This window comes from Panthera tigris, chromosome D2 (assembly GCF_018350195.1).
Source record: "Panthera tigris isolate Pti1 chromosome D2, P.tigris_Pti1_mat1.1, whole genome shotgun sequence".
Lineage (NCBI taxonomy): Eukaryota > Metazoa > Chordata > Mammalia > Carnivora > Felidae > Panthera > Panthera tigris.
Genome location: NC_056670.1, coordinates 78,531,131 through 78,553,614, shown reverse-complemented (window position 1 = coordinate 78,553,614; position 22,484 = coordinate 78,531,131). Strand labels below are relative to the sequence as shown.

General features: G+C 53.7%; 1 protein-coding gene across 1 annotated transcript in view; it reads left to right on the top strand.

Annotated features, from left to right (window-relative positions):
- CPXM2 (carboxypeptidase X, M14 family member 2) overlaps positions 1 to 18,686 on the top strand; it is a 140,213-nt gene extending 121,527 nt beyond the window's left edge. The window contains exons 11-14 of the mRNA XM_042960604.1: positions 3,067 to 3,364; positions 8,065 to 8,204; positions 10,092 to 10,191; positions 17,371 to 18,686. Coding sequence (XP_042816538.1) covers positions 3,067 to 3,364; positions 8,065 to 8,204; positions 10,092 to 10,191; positions 17,371 to 17,639 — 807 coding nt within the window. The 3' untranslated portion in view covers positions 17,640 to 18,686. The remainder of the gene's footprint in view (positions 1 to 3,066; positions 3,365 to 8,064; positions 8,205 to 10,091; positions 10,192 to 17,370) is intronic.
- Positions 18,687 to 22,484: the final 3,798 nt, after the last annotated feature.

The following is a 22,484-nucleotide window of genomic DNA, read 5'->3' as shown; positions in this document are numbered from 1 at the left end:
CATAAAGAATAACAGATGAGAAAAATATAAACTGCTCAATAGAAAAATGGGTAAGAGATATGAAGAGGCAATTTGTGGAAGAGGAAACATGGTTAATAAACATGAAAATATGTTCAGCCTTACTAGTACTAAGGAATGCAAAAAAGAGAACATTTTACGCCCACTGGTTGGCAAATTAAGAAGTCTGACAGTAGCTGAGCGTTGGAGAGGACTTGGGGCCAGTGGATCTCTTATGCGTTGTGGGTGCAAGTATAAATTAGCACAGTGACTTTGGAAAATAATTTGGTTATCTTGTAAGGTGGAACATGTGTATATGCTAGGACTCTGCGTTTCCACTTCTGGTGATTTGTGCGAGATACATTTCAGCACGTGTATGCCAGAACAAAGTTCAAAGCAACACTGTTCAGTACAGCAAAAAATTGAAAGTTACCTGTATGCCCGTCATCACAAGGACAGAGCAATGATGAGATCTTAGCACCGAAGTGGAAAATATTGAGCTGTAGCTTTATGCTACCGTGCAGGTGCATCGCAAAACATGCACTGAGATGAAAAAATTGCAGAAGACAGGGACACCCGGGTGGCTCGGTCGGTTAAGCCTCTGACTTCGGCTCAGATCGTGGTCTCACGGTTCATGGGTTTGAGCCCCACGTCAGGCTCTGTGCTGACAGCTCAGAGCCCGGAGCCTGCTTCCGATTCTCTGTCTCCCTCTCTCTCTCTCTGCCCCTTCCTCTCTCTCTCTCTCTCTCTCCAGATAAACAAACATTACATTTTTTTTTAAAAAAATTGCAGAAGACAACAGTGTGGCTACCCCCTCTTTTTTAAGATCGAAAGCAAGTAAAACCACATAATCTATTTTTAGGTATACACATATAGGATAAAACAAAACAGAAAGAATAAGAATCGTATATCATTGAGGATACAGTGGTTGCCCCTGAGTGGGAAGCAGGAGGAAGGGAGGGGCGGAATCACATATTACATAGAAATTGTCTATAAGATCTGGTTTGGGGCATGGATGGTGGGTTCACGGGTGTTTATTATATTAAAATACAGAGAAGGCCAAGCGTGGACCAATGATGATATGGTGTATTGAGCGAAGTTCTATGATTAGTCCATTCCAGGGCTCCTGATGTGTTCAGGAACAAAAACAAAACTTAATGAATCCTATCAAGTCAATTTCATTCCTTAATCAACTTTCTGTGCTGCACAGTTAAGCCATTTCCAGTGTTTACTTCTTTTCCATTATCAGATTTTATTTTGCTGGGACTGTCTTCATAGGAGTCAATAACTTAGGGTAAATAATTAGATTCATGAGCAGTATTTGACCCTGTCAACCTAATTTTTGCATCTAATGTTGTCGGTTCTTTTTCTTTCCTTCCTTCCTTCCTTCCTTCCTTCCTTCCTTCCTTCCTCTTTCTTTCTTTCTTTTTCTTTCTTTCTTTCTTTCTTTCTTTCTTTCTTTCTTTCTTTCTTTCTTTCTCTTTCTTTCTTTCTCTTTCTTTCTTTCTTTCTCTTTCTTTCTTTCTTTCTTTCTCTCTCTCTTCCTTTCTTTCTTTCTCTTTCTTTCTTTCTTTCTTTCTCTTTCTTTCTTTCTTTCTCTCTCTCTTCCTTCCTTTCTTTCTTTCTTTCTTTCTTTCTTTCTCTTTCTTTCTTTCTTTCTTTCTTTCTTTCTTTCTCTCTATCTCTTTCTTTTCTTTCTTTCTTTCTTTCTTTCTTTCTTTCTTTCTTTCTTTCTCTCCCTCCCTTCTTTCCTTCCTTCTCTTCGCTTCCCCTCCTCTTAACCCTCTCTCCCTTCCTTCTTTCCTTCCTTCAACTTTTTGTCATAAAAAATGCCATTCATAGAAAATTAGAAAGCTCTAAGGGTCCCCATGTGCATCTCAACTTCAGTGCCTGTCGATTCACCTTCCATCTACATCTGTACCCACTTTCTCCCCCTCTCCAGAATTACTGGGGCGAATCCCAGGTGTGGTATCATTTCATTTGCAAATACCTCAGTAAGTATCTCTAAAAGCTTCAGGTCTCTTTTAAAACCATAAATGATTCCCATGATCATATCAAAATAAATTATTTCTTGGTATTATAACATATCCCGTCAGTGTTCACGTTTTCCCTATTATCATTCTCCATCGCTCTCTCTCTCATAGTTGGTTTAAATCAGGAGCCAACTGAAGGGCCCTCATCGTGATGGAGGGCTGCGTCTTTCAAGTCTCCCCTACCCTGTAGGTTTCTGCCGTTTCGCTTGCTGTCTTTTATCCTCTTGCCCACGTCGCTGCTTCTCTTCTAACAACTAAGTTATAAGCCAGCAGATTACATCATCTTGGAGCCTTTTCCACTGCCTGGGTGCTGCCGACTGAATACCTGCCATGTCACGTAACATCTTCTTCTGCTTTCTGTAAACTGGCAGAGAGATCGAGACCAGACTAGGCTCCACAGAACAGTGGTTGGCGAACTACAGCCCGTAGGTGGGCCTCTTGCTCCCCAGGCTTGTTTGTGTAAGTGGTGTTTTATAGGAACACAGCCACGTTCATCCGCATATCGTCTCTGGTGCTTCTGGCTACAAGGACAGAGTTGAGTAGTTGGGACAGAGACCACAGAGCCTTCCAGACCTAAAGCATTTCCCATATGGTCCTTTACAGGAATAGGCTGCCGGCCCCTGGATGGGAGGCTTGGTCATATTCCGGGTTGATGTTCTCTCTTAGGTGTTTCTTCCCTCGAGGGACAGACGGTCTTGGCTTTCTCTTTCTCTGTGCTTTGCGGCTGCGGATGAACATCCCTGGCCCCTTAACTCACGGGACTTGCCGAGTATTGACAATCTAACTCTGTCTTTCCCTCCATGCGTCAAACTGGAATATTCCTACCAAAAGAAAACTTCCCTCGATGTATCTTTTTTGTGTAACCCACGATTTCCACAAAACTCGGTCTTCCCCGGATGGATTTTTGAAATTCTACGTTTTGCTAAAAGTGTTCCGTGAAACGGTTGCTCTTTCCACTGTGTCCCCGTTTGGAAGGTAGGGAGAGAAAGCAGTCCCCGTCCCGTTTTCGCCCCGTGTAAATTCGCCCTGTTCACAGGTGGCGGTGGAGACCAGGGCCGTCATAGCCTGGATGGAGAAGATCCCCTTCGTGCTGGGTGGGAACCTGCAGGGCGGCGAGCTGGTGGTGGCATACCCCTACGACATGGTGCGGTCCCTGTGGAAGACGCAGGAGCACAGCCCCACGCCCGATGACCACGTGTTCCGCTGGCTGGCCTACTCCTACGCCTCCACGCACCGCCTCATGACCGACGCCAGGAGGAGGGTGTGCCACACGGAAGACTTCCAGAAAGAGGACGGGACCGTCAACGGGGCCTCCTGGCACACCGTTGCCGGAAGTAAGTCTCTGGCGGCCCTGCTGTCGTCACGGAGCCGGACAGGGAGGGACCCACGGGCCGTCCCCTCCCAGCCCTCCCTTATCACTTGTCATGGGTATAATAGCGACCGTGGTCCGCCATCTACAGGGTGCCAGCACTCTACATTGACTGCTCCTTAATCCTTCCAGTGGTCTTGGGGGGCTGTGGCTACTCCCCACTTTATGAATGAGACAGCCGGGGCCTGGTGACTACGAGGGATCTCTCTGTTTGGCCCTGTGGCCCGCTCTTAGCTCCTGAGCTATTCGGATTCTGTAGGGGGTCAGAGATGAGCAAATGTACACTTGGATGAAGGATCGGACCAAAAGGCACACCCGGCCAAGGGACAGACAGCACGCTGGTGTTGGCACTGGAGCCAGGGTGTTTTCACCCGGAGCTGTTCCCATTAGTGGGGCGTCCCCTGCGGTAGGTACCCAGAGGGGCCGGGCGTTGATCCCATGCTCAGGGGTGAAGCGACTCCACGCTGCCGGTGTTTCCTGAGGCCTGACATGGTGTGATCGCTGTTTCACAAATCTCCTGTCTTCTGGAGGTCAGTAGACTGGCCTCCCAGGCATAGCAGAGCCTTTGGTCGAAGCCCGACTGCATACGATGCAGGGAATAGGTGGTATTGCTTCTGGCATCCGCACAGGACCAGAGAAGCTTCCAGAAGGGACTCTGGGAATTCCTTCACATCAGCCCCAGAGGACGCCATAGTCCCAGTTTCAGGATAAGCTTTCTTTGCTGCGTCCAGGCTGCCCCGGCCCAGGGCTCCCAAATGTGGAAGGATAAGGATGTCACATTCCCTAAGGTCCCTCAGCTTTGGGATGGCAGGACCCCAAGCAGAATGGTCATTGCCTATTTTCTTGACTCTGGGGGGGGCGGGGGTGGTCAACCCAGCGATGAGTTTGAAAAATATTCCAGGTCAAATGGACCTGGATTCAAATTCCATTTCATCACTCAGATGCTGCGTGACCCTGGGCAAGTTACTTTCCCTCTCTGACCCCCGTATTTCCCATTTGTGAAATGGGCACGGCGAACGATGAAGGTGATAGGCCCTTTGGGGCTGTTGTGAGGCTCGCGTGGGGGCTGGTGCGAGCGTGGGTGCGGGTGTGTTCTCTGTGTAACCGATCAGAAGCACGCAGCCGTGACTCTTGCCGGTATCTGCCTTCACATACTTTTCCGGTACGTGTCCGTGCTTGGGAAAAGAAAAATTTCCAAGTAGTGAATAGATTTGTTCCTGTGGCCACTTTTTAACAGGTACAGAAATCTTGCCGTTTCTTTCTTGGTTACCTCCCCCACAGAGGTATTTTATTTATCTATCCCCATCATAGTTTTGCCCTACACAGAATAAAAAGCAAATAAAGGCAGATCCCTGTCGAGCAAGGTAACCTCATGGCCACAAACCATTGTTGCTTTTTCCAATTCTAGCCCCAGAAACCCACAGCCACCTTTACGCGAAGTATCTGTTTATTTTTCATGGCTGCGGTGTCTAAATCCGGCACGGACCCGGCCCAGGTTTCGAAAAGCTGGCCGCCACACAACCACGAAGGCAGCATTTGCTTTTTCCCTATCGGTTATATTTTTTTCCACTATTTCAGGGACTTGTGTGCAGAGCCACGTGGCGGCTCGAGCCTTCATCCCGCTTCCTCCTGGCCGTGTGGGGAAGTGTGCCGATTCATCTCGCTGTAGATTGATGAAATGTGACTTCTAATTTCCTTCCCTCCCCCTCCACCTCCGCTCCATCTTTTTGTGCGGATCTTGTTCACTCATTAGCGGTGACTGACAGGCATTAGTTGACGGAGATGGGGCGGTGGAGAGCAGGCTTCGGGGAAGCTCGGAACACACGTCGCTTGTCGTGTGTGTGTGTTTCCGGTCCAGAGCGATGCCACAGCCCCTTTGTTCCTGGGCTGCTATCTTGCATCCCCTGCCCCACGATGAAGGACGGGCGGAGTTGGCGACAGGCACGCGGGCCTTACGGGACGCACGGCTCCGTGCTCCACGAAGAAGCCGTGACACTAGGGTTCTAGGCGAAGAGAGGAACGTCTCGCCCACCCGGCAGGGACACGGGGTTTGTGGGGACTGTGTGGGTCATGCCCCAGCTCCTTGCCCACACGTTCCGCTTTCGAAGCCACTCCTCAAGGAGTATTCTCAGCTCACGGGCCAGAAGTCAGCAGCAGAGGTGGCCGGGTTCAAGCTTTTGCACCCTTCTCCTGGCCGTTCAGCATCTCACCGACTCTGCTGGCACTTAGAGTGCTTCGAGGGCACATTGCAAGGTGGCAGACCCGCTCCAGAGTTTCGTACGTGGCACTGATTCATTTCCGTACCAACAAGGCCTCAAAGATAGGGGGTAATGAAAATGTTACGTGCACAGCGGCATTCGGCCATCTCAGCGTGTCCTCCCCGTGCTAACCAGGGAACATGGCATTCGTCGGGCCTGCTGTGCCCTCTTGTAACTCCACACTTCGGGTTCGAGTGAATGAGTCGATGTGGCGTTTTGACCAACCCTCTCCAACCAGACCAGGCCCCCGCGAAGGATGTTCCGTTAATGTGGCACGGGCCCACTCCTTCCATACCTCAGCTCTCTGTCTCTGTCCTCATTTTATCACAAATGTGGTCATTTGTGATAATGGTAATCTGGTGACACGTGACCGGTTCACGTCTGGAACCCGCCAGAGAGAGTGGCTGTATGTTGAGTGGTGTTTTGGCTGTGACTTGAGCAATCGATTAGGCAGCAGATTGATAACATACCCAGGGCCCCGACTTTTAATCCGGTCTTCCTACTGAGTGTGACGGCGGGAGGAGGCGGGAGGGAGGGAAGACACATGGCGAGCACCAAGGCTGGTTGACAAGCAGGACCTACTCCTTTGCTCAGTCACTGTAGGGAAACCCAGTGTACCCGACCTCTGATCTCTTAGTCCTTGCCCTCAGAACCCACGAGGGGAGCTCGTGCAGGGGCCTCCTGCTGGGCATGTGCCGCCTGGGGTCACACAGGTCATAGCTGCACCCTGTCCTTCCTGATCACCCTGTTCCCCCAAAACGAAAATGTTGGAAACAGCTTAATGCCCCCTAACATTCATTTGTTCACTTTGCAAATATTGGGTGCTGTAGTGGGTTGAATGGTGACCCCTCCCCCCCACCCCAAAAGTAGTATATCCCTGCTTCCTAGCTTCTGGAACCTGTGACTATGACCTCTTTGAAGACTGGGTCTATGCCGGTGTAATTAAGTTAGAGGTCTCAAGGTGAGGTCATCTTGGGTTACCTGGATGGGCCCTAAATCATTGACAAATGTCCTCATAAGGGACAGAAGAGAAGACATAGCAGAGAAGGCCATGTGAAGACAGAGGCAGAGATTGGGGTGACGTGGCCACAAGCCGGGGGCCACCAGAAGCTAGAGGAGGCAAGAGAGTTTCCTCCCTTAGAGACTTGGGAGGGAGCACAGCCCTGCCAACCGTGTCCTTGATGTTGGACTTCCAGCCTCTAGAAGTATGGGAGGATACATTTCTGCTGTGTTAAGCCCCCCAGTTTGTGGTCATTTGTCACAGCAGCCCCAGGACCCCAGTGCAGAGACTGACTCCGTGCCGGGCTGGGCGCTTCCCGTCCCGTTGCAATGGCATCAGGATGCGCAAGGTGCATCTGCCGCGGGCTCAGTGGGTGGGGGTGTTTGTCCTCCAGCCCCCTCCGGCCAAGCTCTGGAGGTCTAATGACTGCATCTTAACTTCATCGCGTCTTTAGAGATGCTTGTTTCAAATACAGCCACGTTCTCAGAGCAAGGTCTTGGTTCAAAGCCTGACCCTGGCTCTTTTCCAAGACCTGGTCCTGCATACGTTTCGTAGCTGTTCTCTCCCTCATTTTTCTTGTCTGTAGAATTGTGCTGTGCTGCCTCCCTCTCTGCCGGGCTTGTGGTCAGCGGATACAGAGTGCTGACCACAGGTCCTGGCCTTACGGGTGGCACTCAGCAAAGGGTGGTAGGGATAGCTGTTGGTGTGGATTAGGGAGGAAAATGGCCAGCTCGGGGCAGCCTAACTGTAGAGAGAAACTTAAACGCTTAGAACCCATACTGTTAACTCATGTCACTTTATTCTACAATTATATATATTCTAAAACTATATATTATTCTAAAACCGACTGGGGGGCTCGGTTAAGCGTCCCGACTCTTGATTTCGGCTCAGGTCATGATCTCACAGTCGTGAGATTAAGCCCCGCATTGGGCTCTGTGCTGAGTGTGGAGCCTGCTTGGGATTCTCTCTCTCTCTCTCTCTCTCTCTCTCTCTCTCTCTCTCTCTCTCTCCCTCTCCCTCCTCTCTCTCCCTCTCTCCCCATCAGCATGTGTGTATGCGTGCCCATGTGTGAGCACTCTCTCTCTCTGTCTCAAAATAAAAACACTTAAAAAACATAAAAATCATATCTTAAGCTATTTCTGAGTTTAATAAACAGAATCTGAGTCCTCCTCTTGTCAGAGTTGTTCCTGTATATGCCTGTCTTCCCCATAAACCATCCCGGCCGTGTCCTCCCCTCTACCTCCATCCCCTCCCCTCGTGCTTGCTGTCATCTGTGGTCTGTAGTAGGTGCTTGATACGTCCCTGTTCAAATGAAGTCTTCTGAGCCCCATTCTTGAACGTTCTTGCCGTCTCCCTCCTGCCACTCTGAGCACCGTTCAGTGACCGTGGTGTCGGTTGGCTCGGCAGGTCTCAATGACTTCAGCTACCTTCACACAAACTGCTTCGAGCTGTCCATCTACGTGGGCTGTGACAAGTATCCGCACGAGAGCGAGCTGCCCGAGGAGTGGGAGAACAATCGGGAGTCCTTAATCGTGTTCATGGAGCAGGTACGGATGGCCTGAGACGCGCTGTGCTGGGGGCCGGCTCAGGACGGGGGTCGGTTAGGGGGCTGAAAGCCCGAGACCGGGTTCACGCTTCGGACGACGGCTGTCATGCTGGGCCGGCCACAAACAGCGCTGGTGGGAACCATCGTCCGTCTGCACTTGATTCAGCCCCACGAGGTGAGCTGTGAAGGCCACATTGATTGCCCGCACTGGGTCATAGCGAGTGCGACCGGATGCTGCCCTGTAGGGAGGGGTGACACGTGTCCGAGCCAGCGTGCCCGGACCCCTCGTGTTCGTCTGCTGGGGCCGCATAAAAGCATAGACGCACAGGGAGCTTACGCAACAGAAATTACAGTTCTAGAGTAGGCAAGTCCGAGATCAGGGTGTCAGCAGGTTGGTTTCATTCCGAGGACTCTCCTTGGCTGGCAGGTGGCCGTCTTCTCCCAGGGTCCTCACGTGGTCTTTCCTCTGTGCACACACACTCCTGGGGTCTCTGTGTGTCCACGTTTCCTCTTCTTATAAGGGAAGGTCAGAGCCACCCCAGTGACCTCACCTTAGTGTCATCACATCTTCAAAGACGCTGTCTCCAAATACAGTCACATTCTAAGTTCCTGCGAGTAAGGACTTCACCAGGAATTTGGGGGGACGCAGTTGTGCCCCTCGCACGTGCTGCAGGTGACGGGGTGCTCCCTGGGAGCAGGTGTCACAGGCACCTGCCAGGGTTCTGCTTGCGGCTGGTGAGGAAGCCCCGCTGTGCACGCTGGGAACCTCACACACCGTCCCTTCCTCCTGCTCTCAGGGACACGCCCCTCTTGCAGCTCTGAGTAAACCAGTTCTCGTTTGGTGCTACAACTAATCCACTAACATCCACGCCCCACTAAGGAACAGACTAACCGGAAACCAGAGGAATAAACAAAAACGAACACTGGGCCTCAGTTATGTGACTGCACCGTGATCCCCATCCATTTGGAAGGACGGTCCTGAGGCTTGCAGGACTGCACACGGAGGCCGCCCTTCCTGTGGGTTGTTGTAGGTGAGGGGGAAGAAACTTTCGGGCAGGGCTAGCGTCCCAGTCTGCCCCACCAGGGTCCCCAGAGACTCTGTGCCGCCCCCAGTGCCTGGCACAGGGGGTGTGAGCCTGTTCTGTCTAGCAAAGCTGTGAACGCTCTCTGTCTGCACCCTGGAATTTGTGAGGGAAGGCTCTTTCTCATTTCATCCGTGAAAGGAGAGAAGGTTCTGATTATTCTGGAGTAATCCTGTGTAGCCAAGGTGCCTGCTGTGGATAAAATGCACAGGCACAGTAATACGTATAAAGAGTGTCATTGGAAACGATGGTATGCCGGCTTGGGTTGTCACATCATTCTACGGATGGGGAAACTGAGGTACAAGTTTCAGAGTGACACATGTCATGTGACACAGCTAATCCGCAGAAGGGCCCTGTGGACATACGACATTATAGGAATGTCATGTAGGAATGTCAATGTCATTATAGGAATGCCTTTGACTCTCTTCTTTCCTCTCTGACTCTTACGTCATTGGGTCTATGTATTAAGTCATTATCGATTAGGGAAGTCCAAATAAATGTGCCTATAAAAAATTAAATTCCATTTTTACCGGGTGTGGTTTTTATGAGCCATCTAAGCTCCTAAAATTTTTTAAGCCTCTGGAATAATTGAACTTCAGGGGAAGACTTCCCAGTACATGGACCCAAAAGGAATACAGAAATTTGCACACCAAATGCAGGCACAGCCAGGGAGCTTTCGAGCTAGATACGGCTTTGAGAGGCTTCCTGGGGGCACTGGGCTGGCATTCGGCTTACAGCCGTCTTCACTGTGCGTGTTGGGTTGAGCGAGTCGTGAGCTCACCATTTCCTGTCGTGTTTCTGAGCAGGTCCATCGTGGCATCAAAGGCATGGTGAGGGACGCCCACGGAAAAGGAATTCCCAATGCCATCATCTCCGTGGAAGGTGTTAACCACGACATCCGAACAGGTAACCGCGAGTGTAGATGAACTGTCTCTCGGTAGGAAATATCTGTTTCCTTGAAGCATTTTTCTTGGGTCAACACCACGTGTTGCATGCCAGAAACTTCGTACGGAGAGCTGAACGATTGTCTCCTGCCTCAAACTTAACCGTGGAGACCCTGGGAGGCAAGGCTCTCAGCCTGTGCTTTCTGGGGTCTCCCTCATCCGTGTGAAAACCAGATGCTCGGGGGGGTTAAAGGACCCACTGGCGGGTGGGGCCTGGGTTCAGGCGTCTGACTCCCAGCCCCAGGCATGTCCCTGCTCACTCAGGGCTTTCGTGCTGCTGTGAAACCCACGAAGCCTCTCCCTTGTGCCCAGGGCCGTCGTCACCCGGGGTGGCGCTCAGTGTGTTCGGTGGGATATGAGGAAACACTGACCTTGACTTTGACGGGTAGTGTGGGCAGCATGATGTCGTGGCAGGTGCGCAGGGAACAGAATTGGCGAGAAGCCTAAATCCGCTTGTGTGCAGGGGCTCTGGTGGAGACGGTGCGTCTGCACACAGAGGTCTTCGTCCGCCGGGGACACTCTGGGGAGCGCTGCGTGCGTCATAGTGTAGGCGGATGCGCTTTGCTCTGGTGTCAGCTGTAGTGAGCGAGGCATTGGGACCAGGCCCTGTGTTTGTTTCCCGCCGGGGTGGGGGAGACAACTGACCACAAACTTAAAGAATTAGAAATTTATTCCCTCACTGCTATGGCGGCCGAAGGTGTCAGCGGGGCCGTCCTCCCTCTGGAGCCCCTGGGGAGGATCCTTCCTTGGCTCTTGCAGCTTCTGGTGGCTGTACGTGCCCCCGAGCTTCCTTGGCCCCATCACTCCAGTCTCTGCCTCCATCTTCCGTGGCCCCCCCCTGTGTCTCCTCTCTCTCGGATAAGGACACCTGTCATTGGATTTAGGGCCTACCTAGGCCATCCAGGATGGTCTCATCTTGAGATCCTTAGTTATACCTGCAAAGATCCTTTTCCCAAACAAGGTCACATTCGCAGGGCCTGGATTAGGGTCTAGGTAGTAGGATGTGGACCCTTCTGGGGGCCATCATTCAACCTACTACAGGTCCTACCTGGGCACAGAGAACAGAGTCAGCAGTAGGAGAAGGGAAATCGTGATCGCCATGAGAAAGACCTGTTCAGCCCTCGGACACGCTTGAACAACTGGGAGAGACAGGATATGAGGCCAGCTCAGCAGGTGTTTGGTGTGGCCTGACCTGTACCCCTTGGCTCAGGGGCTTACGCTGTGCTGGGTCGGCCAGCGGTCTGGGTTTGCCTGGGACTGGGGGTGGTTCCCAGGATGTGTGACTTCAGATTTAAAATGGGGGACAATCCCAGGGAAACCGGGTCAAGTTCACTTTCCTCCCGTGTCCCCCGCGTGCTATCACCTGTAAAGCCGATGAGAGTTGGGATGATACACAAGGTGCCCATACGGAACGGATGCTCCGCCTTGGTTCTGCCCTACAACCCCCGCTTTGTCAGCACATGGATACAGAATCTATGCCCGCTCACCTCCTCCTTAGCTGCCAGCCCGTGGCACCTGCCAGGCTCACCGTGGTACCCCGGGCAGGCTTCTCCTGTGTCTGCCCTCGTAGCCCCGCAGCCAGGGCAAGCTTGTCATCAGCTAACTGGGTCATATCACCCTTTTATCGAGCCCCACAGGGGCACCCCAAAGTCCTCAGGGCACGCGCGTGGCCATACAGGATTAGGCTGCTGGTTACCTCCCAAACCTCTCCTGGGGTGACCGGCTGTCTTGGTTTGCCCAGGACCGTCCCCATTTAAAAGTGAAAATCGTTGAGTCTCCGTTTCGGTCAGACAGTCACTGCCCTGTGCTTGCTGTCCTCGGTAGTCCCCGCCGGCTCCTTCCTCGAGGACTCAGGCCACACCTTGGGGTCCTCGCTCCAGCCCCTCCTACTGCCCGAACCTCTTTCCCTCGAGAACCCCTCGGTTCCTTCCTCGTCCCCTTCGGGTCGCTGCTCAGATGTCACCGTGTCAACGAGGCCCACCACGGTGGCCACGTTTTCTAACCCCGTACGCCTGCCCCTACCTCCTGCTGCTTCCTCTGAGCCTCCGGCTTTCTCCTCCCGTAGCGTCTCCACCGCTGGCCTCTGACACCCTGCAGGCCAAGCCCGTACCTCTGGCACCTGTTTTGTTCCTGCTTCTCCCCCGCTTGCTCCAGACCAGGCGTCCTTGACTCTTTTGTGCCTCGGTGAAGTGCAGGCTGCACTCAGTAGGTGCTTAATGAATATTTGTTGGATGAATGGATGAAGGGATGAGTTTGAACGAATGAATGGACACGGCATGGTGTTTCCGGGAGTGCACAGAGAACGGCAGAGCTGGGATTTGAGCCAGGGGCTTGAGACTGAATGCAGTGCCCCTGCCCCTGTGCTGCCCCTCCTGAGCGGACAGGAGCCTTTTCTCCACAAACCCTTCACATGCATTAACAGACCCGGTCCTTCCAACACACGCTCCCATTTGACCCGTGAGGAACCGAAGCCTCTGGGGCCTTCGGACGGAGTAGGCTGGGATTCAGGCTGCACACACGTGCTGCTCAGTGACGGGCCATCTGCCGACGTGCCTGCTACAGAAAGCCAGTTATCGTTTCAAGTTTTTTTTTGATGTTTATTTTTGAAGGAGGGAGAGAGACAGAGCGTGAGGGGGGAGGGGAAGAGAGAGAGGGAGACACAGAATCGGAAGCAGGCTCCGGGCTCCGAGCCATCAGCCCAGAGCCCGACGCGGGGCTCGAACCCGTAAACCACGAGATCACGACCTGAGCCGAAGTCGGAGGCTTAACCGACGGAGCCACCCGGGCTCCCCAAGCCGATTATTGTTTCAGTGGGTGAAATGGAGCTGAAATGCCACGCGGTGTGATGCCATGACTCGCCTTCCTGTTTTCTGAAACTCCCTCCTGCTCATGCTTGAGGACCTTACAGCCCCTGCCCGTGAGGTTTCACATTGTGCAGCGTGGCATTTGGTACATTGAGGCCCCTCCCGGGCAGCCGCTGTTTCCTTCGTTCATTCACTTACTCATTCATGCATTCAGCACGCAGATTCCAGACTTGCGATGGGCCGGGTGTTACGCAAGGTGCTGGAGATCGTTAGGAACAGAAGGGACTGTATTTTAAACGTTGCCAACAAGCTCCTGTGAAAGAATGATTCATAAAAGAGCCTAGAACATTCTTGGGACAATTCGTGCTTTGTACACAATGTGAGAAAACATGAGGGTTTTAAATGGAATTGGAGAGAAAGAGTCCCAGGGACCCCACAAGCCCGAAGAGAGTGCTATGCCTACTGAGCTCTGAACCTCAAGCCCCTGTAATCACAGAGATGGTTTCGATGAGCCGATGGGAGCCGCCTGCCCGTCTTCCTTTATTTCCCCCCGAAAATAATTTCCCAGTGTATTCTCATGATAGATAAACTCCATACTTCACACATGGCTCTTTACTATATTGGTTTCAGCCTCTTTCGGTGCTCGACTTAAGCCCTGCATTTGCCTTGATTTCTCTCTGAGCTTCTGTGACCTGACAAGTTTTGTTTCCGGAGGGATTTTGCAGAAACTAAACAGGGGAATTGAATTTCACGGAGAGAGAAGCGAGTACGAATGCTTTCTAGACGCACGTAATAAGTATGTTGGCCAAACACCTGGCTCAGAAAGCCCCATGAGCGTCCTCTGTCTGGTGGGCACTGACCTGACCTGCTAACGAGTGGACATTTGTTAGCGCCTGGGTTGTTCCTTCTGTCCACCGTGCTGAGCGATGCCAGCTGTGGAAGCGCCCCCCCCCTCCTATAATTCTGCAGAACATTCACCCTTGAGCACAGACCTGCTCACCCAGTGATAGGGGTAGTGACCTAACACGCTGATCCCTGAGTTTCACAAGGTAGATGGTTCTAGACTTTACCAGGGGTCGGGGCTGGAAGCACATAACAAGAGCCCTGGGGGTAAGCGTGGGGAAAGCCGACGCAAGAACTTCCGGGGGAGAGGGTGCATTGCCAGGCGGATGAGAGATTCAGGCCTCTTCCATGTTTCTGAAATGGAAACTTACAGATTATAGAGCTGGCCCACCTCATTCTGATTCCGTGGATCGAAACAGATTCCCGATGGTTTCATTTTTTTTGGGGGGGGGGAATTTTTAATGTTTATTTTTGAGAGAGAGGGAGAGTCGGAGCGCGAGCGGGGGGCGGAGCGGAGAGAGAGAAGGAGACACAGAATCTGAAGCAGACTCCAGGCCCTGAGCTGTCAGCCCAGAGCCTGATGTGGGGCTCGAGCCCACGACTCGTGAGATCATGGCCTGAGCCGCAGTTGGACGCTTAACCCACTGAGCCACCCAGGCACCCCTGCCATGGTTTCGTTTTTAACATATCCTGTTGAGCACCTCCCGTATGCTGGCCTAGAGATACTGTGGTAAACGAGACAGATATGCCCCTCACCTCAAACAGTGTACATTCTAGTGGGGGGAGACATATAAGTAGTTGCCAAGGAAAATTTAAAAGGTAATTGCAGACTATGATGATAGCCCAGAAAGAATTTGGAGGATATATAGAAACTGGTGGGAAAGCCAAAGAAGGTTCCCTCCCTGAAGGGATGAGCACAAGCTGGTCTTTGGAAGAACAGGGAACAGTATTTCGTTTGGAAGAAACAGTAATTACAGAGGTTTAGAATCAAGAGTTAAAGACCAAACTCGTGGGGTTTGTTTGTGGCTGGAGGGGGTAGGGGCAAAGGGGAGTGGCCTGCGAGGACCCGGTGGGGATTTTCTTGGAAGACTCATCCCCTAGAGGCATGGAACAGAACTCATTGCTTTTGAATTACAAAAAGTTGGCTTTATTATTAAGAAACAAACTTTAGACATTTAAAGACATCTCAAGGGTAAAAGAGCACAGGAGTTGGGGGAACAGCATATGCAAAAGCCCTGAGGTGTAACGTGTGTGGCCCATTCCGGGAACCAGTGGGAGGTGTTCTGAGTGCCTGGGATGCAGCAATGTGGGCTGCCCATGTGACCGTGCTCAAAAGACAGGTTCAAGGACAGGGCAGCATGACATGAGAAGAAGGAGGCCCCCACCATGTGGAGGAGGGAGCCTTCTGCTTTGGAGGAAGAAGAATCCCTTCTTACAAACCTCCTTATACACTTAGCGGTGCCCATCAGCATTTATTAATTATGGGTTGTTGTTTTTTTGCCCCTTCTCTGCTCAGTGAGCACCTCCCTTGGTGAGGACCCTGCCCCCTTCCCTGGGGTGTTTCAAAATGACCCAAAGTACTCTCGAGATGGTGCACTCTGAGAGGTCTCGCCTCCAGAGGCCTCTAGCCGCTCAGACAGCCTTTCCGGGCGGCCGGCTCTTGGCCTTAACACATCCGTCTGGTGTTCGCAGGGGAAAAAGCATCCACAGGAGTTAGGACTTAGTAAGTTCAAGTTCACGTGTTAATAAGACATTGGGTTCCATGTGTGTGTTTCTCTTTACCACATTCAATCCCCCAGGCATTCACGGAGGGCACACCGTACGAAACACACTAGAAGTGTTGAGGAGTGAGACACAGGCTCTCAAGGAGCCGACAGCTTAGCACAGGGCCTAGCCTCACACTCGAGGACGCGCGGTCTGGTAGGACAGGTGAGATGCGTGAAGGGGGTGGCACGTTCAGGTTTGCCCGGGGGCCGCGGGACCCCAGAGGGAGGTCTCAAAGGGTGGATGGCATTGTGACGCTCGGGGAACCCCTGACGGGCTCTTGCCTCCTGGAAAGCATGAGATGGCCTTTTATTTGGTTGAAAAGCCTGCATTGTCACCCAAGGAAGACATAGGGTGGGCGCAGCGCTGAGAAAGCCGGGGAGCCAGCCACGTGCGTTGTGTGCACCCCGACCTCTCACCCTGAGTCCTGTTTACCAGTTAGCAGGCCGAACTGCCTGCATAGTTTGTTTTTTTACGGCATTTGGTGTTCTCGTGAGCTCACTTAATTGCATCCGTGTGTCTCAGATGAATAAAGATTATCATCTACACCTGATGCTTCAAAGTGTCATGTGTTTGTGGGAGATACATATTCACACACGCACACAGAGTTTTCTCCTGTCCCTTGGAAGACTTCAGGGCTTGTGTAGACACGTGAGCCTTGCCCAGGGCCTCCTTAGCCCCTTTCCTCGTCCTCTCCTGGCCCCAAAGCTTTAGAGCAGCTGGGACACTCAGATTGCCATAGGAGAGAGAGCCTAACCTGCTGATTACTAGCTGTGCGACCTTGTGCAGGACTTTATGCCTCCCTGGGCACCAGATTACTCAGGTAGAAAAGGGAGTAATCATACAACGTGTGTTAAAGGCTTGCTTGGAGACTCAGTGGATCAGTGCCTGCCTTGACCTTCCGGGTACCACGTCCTCTGCGGGGTCACTGGTTACCCATGCCCTGAAGTCTCTTTAACGTCGGGGGTCTGCATGTCCTCGGCAGGCTGCAGGCTCCTGGGGAGGAGAACCTTGGTCTGGAACCCATCTATGCAACAGAGATCTAGCCTAGAGCTAGGACACGGGTCCCGTTACGTGCTTATGGGGTGACTGACCAGCAGTGTCCCTGGGGAGACAGGAGCTCAGGCTTGCAGCATTGGTGAATGTCACTGCCCCTGAAGCTTCAGGCTTCTCTTGGCCCCCGGGCCAAGAATGAGGGCCATGGAATGGGGTGCAGATACCACGCCTCCCCCCAGATCACTTGGCCCTGGCCCCCTGTGGTCCTTTATTTCTCTTTTCGAAAGTGAAGACTCCCACCCCTTGAAAGAATTCCTATTCTGTATTTATAGCCGTGCTAAGGGAGGCCAGGAAGCCAGGCACTGATGGCTTTTCAAGATGGCATTTTGTGGCGAGGGCACGCCATTTGGAAGCTCAGCTTGGTAATGAATGGTGTATATTGTCACAGAGGAAGGAGTGTGAGTGATCATTTCTCCATCTCCACTCACGAGTATTAACACCACGGGGAGCCTTCACCTCGAACCCCTGCCTGGTAAAACCATTAAGGTGGCTTCCAAAGAGGAAAACATCTCAGCTCCCAAAATGCATTAAGAATTTGCATCGGCGGGGGCTCAGATTCCACACCGCCTGCCTCTGAGTCTCTCTCCGGCTGGGAGGCTGGTCCCGGAGTAACAGGACTGCTGGTATAGCTGTGTTAGAAGAGAACCTCTGAATTCCCTGCTTTCTTTTCACAGCCAGCGATGGGGACTACTGGCGCCTCCTGAACCCCGGGGAGTACGTGGTCACGGCCAAGGCGGAAGGGTTCACCTCGTCCACCAAGAACTGCATGGTCGGCTACGACATGGGGGCCACACGGTGTGACTTCACTCTCAGCAAAACCAACCTGGCCCGGATCAGGGAGATCATGGAAAAGTTTGGGAAGCAGCCCGTCAGCCTGCCAGCCAGGCGGCTGAAGCTGCGCGGGCGGAAGAGACGGCAGCGCGGGGGACGTGCCAACACTTGAGGCCTGTCCCGGACCCTTGCAAATTAAACCACCCCCAGCCGTAGCTCCATAGAGGACTCCCTGCTGTTTTTCTCTGTAATTCACGAAGGCCTGGGAGAATGCGTGCATTGCAAGCCTGGCCCCGAGGGGAGGGCTGAAAGCTTAGGATATTTTTTTTTCTTTGTTCCATTTTTCCAAATAACTTGGACAGATCAGCACAGAAAGGCTGGTAGGAGTGAGATTTCAGCAGCTCAGCCTGGGAATCGGAGACAGAGAGGGGGCCTTGCCCGCTCAGGGTCTCCTGGCCGCACAGGAAGGGAAGCCAAGGCTTCCCCTGCTGGCATGCCAGCAAGAGCCCCTCACGCATTTGCATTTCGCTGGGCTCCAATCGCAGCGTCCTGGGGCCCTGCTGTCCCAGAAGTTACCATTTGAGACGCTTCTGGGCCCTCTGAGGGAATCCACCCTCTCTGGCCCCGGGGCATTCCAAGCTGCTGCAGATTGATTCTGCCCTCTGTGGACAATGGAGACATTACCAAGTGAGCAGCGGTGAGCCTCTAGAATCCATTCGGTCTCCCTTTCAACAAAGGACAGTGTTTCTAAAAGGAGAGAAAGGCTGAGCTAGTCCACCAGTGATTGGTCGGCAGCTGCCAGTGGGGCTCATCTGCAGGGTCCACAGAGAACCCCCGGGCCCCTTGCTGGTCCAGCAGCCCTGGGGGCGGAGCGGGAGGGAGCCTGGCATCTAGCCCAGTCCCCTCTTTGATCTGCGGGGACTTGAGAAGGGCCAGGAGGCAGATCACCGGCAGCCCTCTCACTGCCTCAGATGTGCCCCCTTTCACGGAAATGGGCGCACGTAAGTTGGCTTAACATCGCCAAGGGAGTTATTTTTGATGTGTGGGATGCCAGACCTTCAAATTAGGCCACGAGTGATGAAAAGCTCCTAGGATTATCTGTGGATTATTGGTTTGGGAGGGGTTGTCGGATGACCATCCAAGAACACAGCCTGTCTACTTTTTCTTGATATTGCTGCCTCACTGACCTGGGAAGAAAGAAAAATAAAGCAAGCAAATGGTGACATCTTTCCGGCGTGTGGTTTTCCTGAGCAGACCCGCGCCCACCCCAGGGGCTCGCCCCACTGCCTCTCCCAGAGGTCAGGCACCCCCAGAGAAGAGCCTGCCCGGGGAGGGGTATCCCGTGGGCCTACCAAATTTGGTAGAGGGTGCGGACAGCCATGTGTTCCTGCCCCCTCCCCAGGAGAGCCGTGCGCCTAGGTAAAAGCGCCCTGACACCTGGGACCTCCTAGTGACTGCCGGGGATGTCGGTGAGCCTCTTTCCGGAAACGATCTGGATGCGACTTTCTGACAGTCTACACCAGAGATTGCAAACTTGCCTTCTAAAGGATCAGATAGTAAACATTTCAGGCTCGGCGGCCAGTCTCTGTCACACGTACTTAAGCTTGCTATGGTGGCACAGAAGCAGACGTGCATAAAACACAAAGGGACAGGCATGGGTGTGTTTCAGTAAAACTTTGTAAAGCCTGGGGAGGCTCAGTCGGTTGAGCGCCCGACTCTTGGTTTCGGCTCAGGTCATGATCCCAGGGTGGTGGGACTGAGCCCCGCATCAGACTCCACTCTGAACGTGGAGCCTGCTTCAGAGTCTCTCTCTCGTGGGCTCTCTCTCCCTCTGTCCCCCTCTGTCACTTGCACATGCTCTCTCGCTCTCTCTCTCTCTCTCAAACAAAACTTGATTTATCAAAACGCATGGCAGTTAGGTTTAAACCCTCAAGCCGGGGCGCAGCTAGCTGGCCCTGGCTCTAAGCCAGGGCTGTGCGATAGAACTTTCTGGGATGATGGGAATGTTCTATTCCGTGCCATCTCACACAGCAGTCACTTAGACGCATGTGACCAGTGGGCACTTGAAATGTGGTTCGTGCCACTTAGGGCCAGAATTTCTAGCGCTAAATACTTTCCGGTAATTTAAGTTTCACTTTTAATCGCCACGCTAGCCCGTGTAGCTCTCCGCCGAGCCACTGGTCGGAAAAATTGGCAGCCTTAGATGGGGTGGGTGGTGATAGGAATAAAGCCTTTGAGACGAGAAGCCAGCGCGGCAGTGCGGAAGGACTAACCGCGGCAAGCGCGTCAGCTCAGCAGACTGGGTTTGTCAGGTCCCTGCACTTGGGGCTGAGATGAGTCAGTCTTCCTGCCAGTGACTAGCAGCGTACCCTTCGGGCTGCGGTACACGGCTTGCGTGTCTGTGACATTCTCTGCCATCTGCAGGCCTGCCGTCAGCCCTGGCCCACTAACAGCACTCTGGGGCTTGCGGGCGTGGGCTCTGTGGGCTCTGGGCCGCGCCACCCCTGCTGCGTGGCCTTGGACTTGGCAAGCTCCCTGCTCCCTCGTCCATTCCTGCGGAGTAAACCCAAGGCCTTGATGGGTGGGGGGAGCCGCCACCCTCAAAGCCCCCCTCAGCGGGACCGGCCAGAAAGCTGCGGAGGCTGGTCTCCCACAGCCTGATTCTGCAGCCGCGCTCTGAGCACCGGGAGAACCTCTCCTGGGGCCGCGGGCGCTCTTTCTCCTGCCCGTCTACACCTGCTACGTAAACACAGCCCCAGCTTCCCAGCCACCGCAGCAGGAGTCCAGGGGAACTTAGACAAAGGGAATGAGGGGTGAAGCACGTGGGGTACAGAGGAGAATGACCGGTCTTTAGAGCTGAGGGATGTTTCTGGACAAATGCGTCCAGGGACGGCAGGCGGGTTTCCTCTCGCAAGCCAGCTCCGATTTATCGGTGGTAGTTGCCTGAAGCGGTGTGTTAAGGATTCTGAGACAGAGTCCTGGCTCAGTGGGATAAGACGGGGCAACGTCTCTGGATGCGTTTCCATCCCCAGCCTAGCCCGATCCCCCTGGGTTTAGAGATGGGGAAACTGAGGCCCAGGGAGAAGCCTCCTTCCTCCGTCCCAGTAGAGCGGGGTAATTCGGTGCTGGAGCAGCTGCCCAGGATGTTTTTTAAGTTTTTGTTTATTTTCAGAGAGAGTAGGCGGGGAGAGGGGCCGAGGGAAAGGGAGAGAGAAAATCCCAAGTAGGCTTTGCACTGTCAGCACGGAGCCTCACGTGGGGCTCGATCCCATGAACCATGAGGCCATGACCTGAGCGGAAATCAAGAGCCGGCCGCTCACCCGACTGAGCCCCCCCAGGCGCCCCTTGGCTGACTTTCTGAGGAGCAGATCAAGCCCCCCAGGCGGTGATGGAAGCCTTGGGAGGCACAGGTGCCTTTCGGGAGTCAGATGACAGAGGATTGGAATCCTCGTTTGATCAGCTGGCCCAGGAGCTGAGCGCTAAGTCCCGGGTGTGCCCCCCGCCCCGCCCCCGGCCTGCTTCTGCGCACGATGTGCAACACAGCTCGGCGCCTGCTTCAGACGACCTAACGCCTAGGCGACGTCCCCACTCCCCGGGGCCCGTTCGATGTTCGGTTGGTGACATTCATCAGAGGTGCCGCTTGTGTGTCCTTGGCGGCCTGGCCGGCTTTCTGAGCTGCAGGAGGTCAGCACCACCCTGGCGTTTCTTGTTGTCTGTCGCCAGAACAAGCGCGACGGAGGAAGGGGACAGGGACTCCACGCACGCTCATTGGCGGCTCAGCTGGTGGGCTCTGTCCCCAGAGCAGGAGGGAGGCCCCTTCGAGGCCGTCCGTCCGTCCGTTCGCGGGGGTCGGCTCCAGCCCAGCCTCCTCCAGGTTGTCGCAGAGCAAGGTGTGCAAGAGCCTCGTCTTTGGGGTCCGGGGGGGCCGAGCTGTAGTCCCAGCCCTGCCTCTTAACCCTCCGTGCGGCCTCGTAACCTCGCGCCTCCGTCTTCCCATCCACAGAGCGGGCACAGTAGCGGGCTTCCCACGCGACGGGGACCTCCGCTGTGAGCAGCGAGGCCGGCACCCGGCACGCCGCCAGCACCCAGATGCAGACGAGAAGCCGAGTGTTTGTCTCCCGGTACGGCGTTCCCGGCACCGGGGACACGGCGTCTCGTCCCCACGGCTGCGTTAGAGGTGCCTGTCGTGTATTTTTCAAACGAGGCAGCTGAGGCTTAGGGCAGGCACAGACCATCTGCTTTGATTTTTTTTTTTTTAACCAATCACGAATCTGGAAGCTAACCCGAGCCACTCCTTCGGCGGCTGTCGAAACCTGCATCAGGTGAGCCACCACTGAGGCAGTAGGAGGTGAGCCGAGGGCACAGATGACCCCAGAGCTACAGGAGAGACCTCCTGGCTGCTCCTGCCTCGTCCTCCCCAGGCGTGTGCTTTTGCTGACAGACCCTCCCCCTGCCACCCCAGACGGGCCAGGGGGGACACAGCAAAGGCCACTATTCTCTGGGTATTGTCTCCTTCCAGCTCAGGCAAGTGGAGAGCCTCTAGGACGTCAGGATCCGGCTCTGCACTTTTTGCCAGTTCATCTAAGACACCCTGCACAGGGCCTGGGGATTTGTGGGGGCAAGAAGAGGAGGGAGACCCGGGAAGCCCATGGAGGAAGTTGCCATGGCATCCCTAGGCCCGTGGAGGGAGGAAAGAGCCCACCAATCACTGCACCTCCTGGGGGGCAGTGGGATCCAGAGCCCCCGGAGCGCGGTGGGCGGGGGAGGGGGAGGGGACGGAGCTTTGGGACTGAAGGGGCTTAAGCTTGATCCCAGGCCTGCCTCTTACTATCCGAGTGATGTTGAACAAGCGGCCTCATCTCGAAGATGGATTTAATAATCCCTGCCTCTCAGCGCTGTTCTGGAGGTATAATCAATGCTAATACATTTAAAACGCTCGGAATCGTCAGCATCGAAAAGATCTAGAAATGAAGACGGGCTGTTTTTAGAGAAAAGTACAGCCACTTCAGAAAACAGT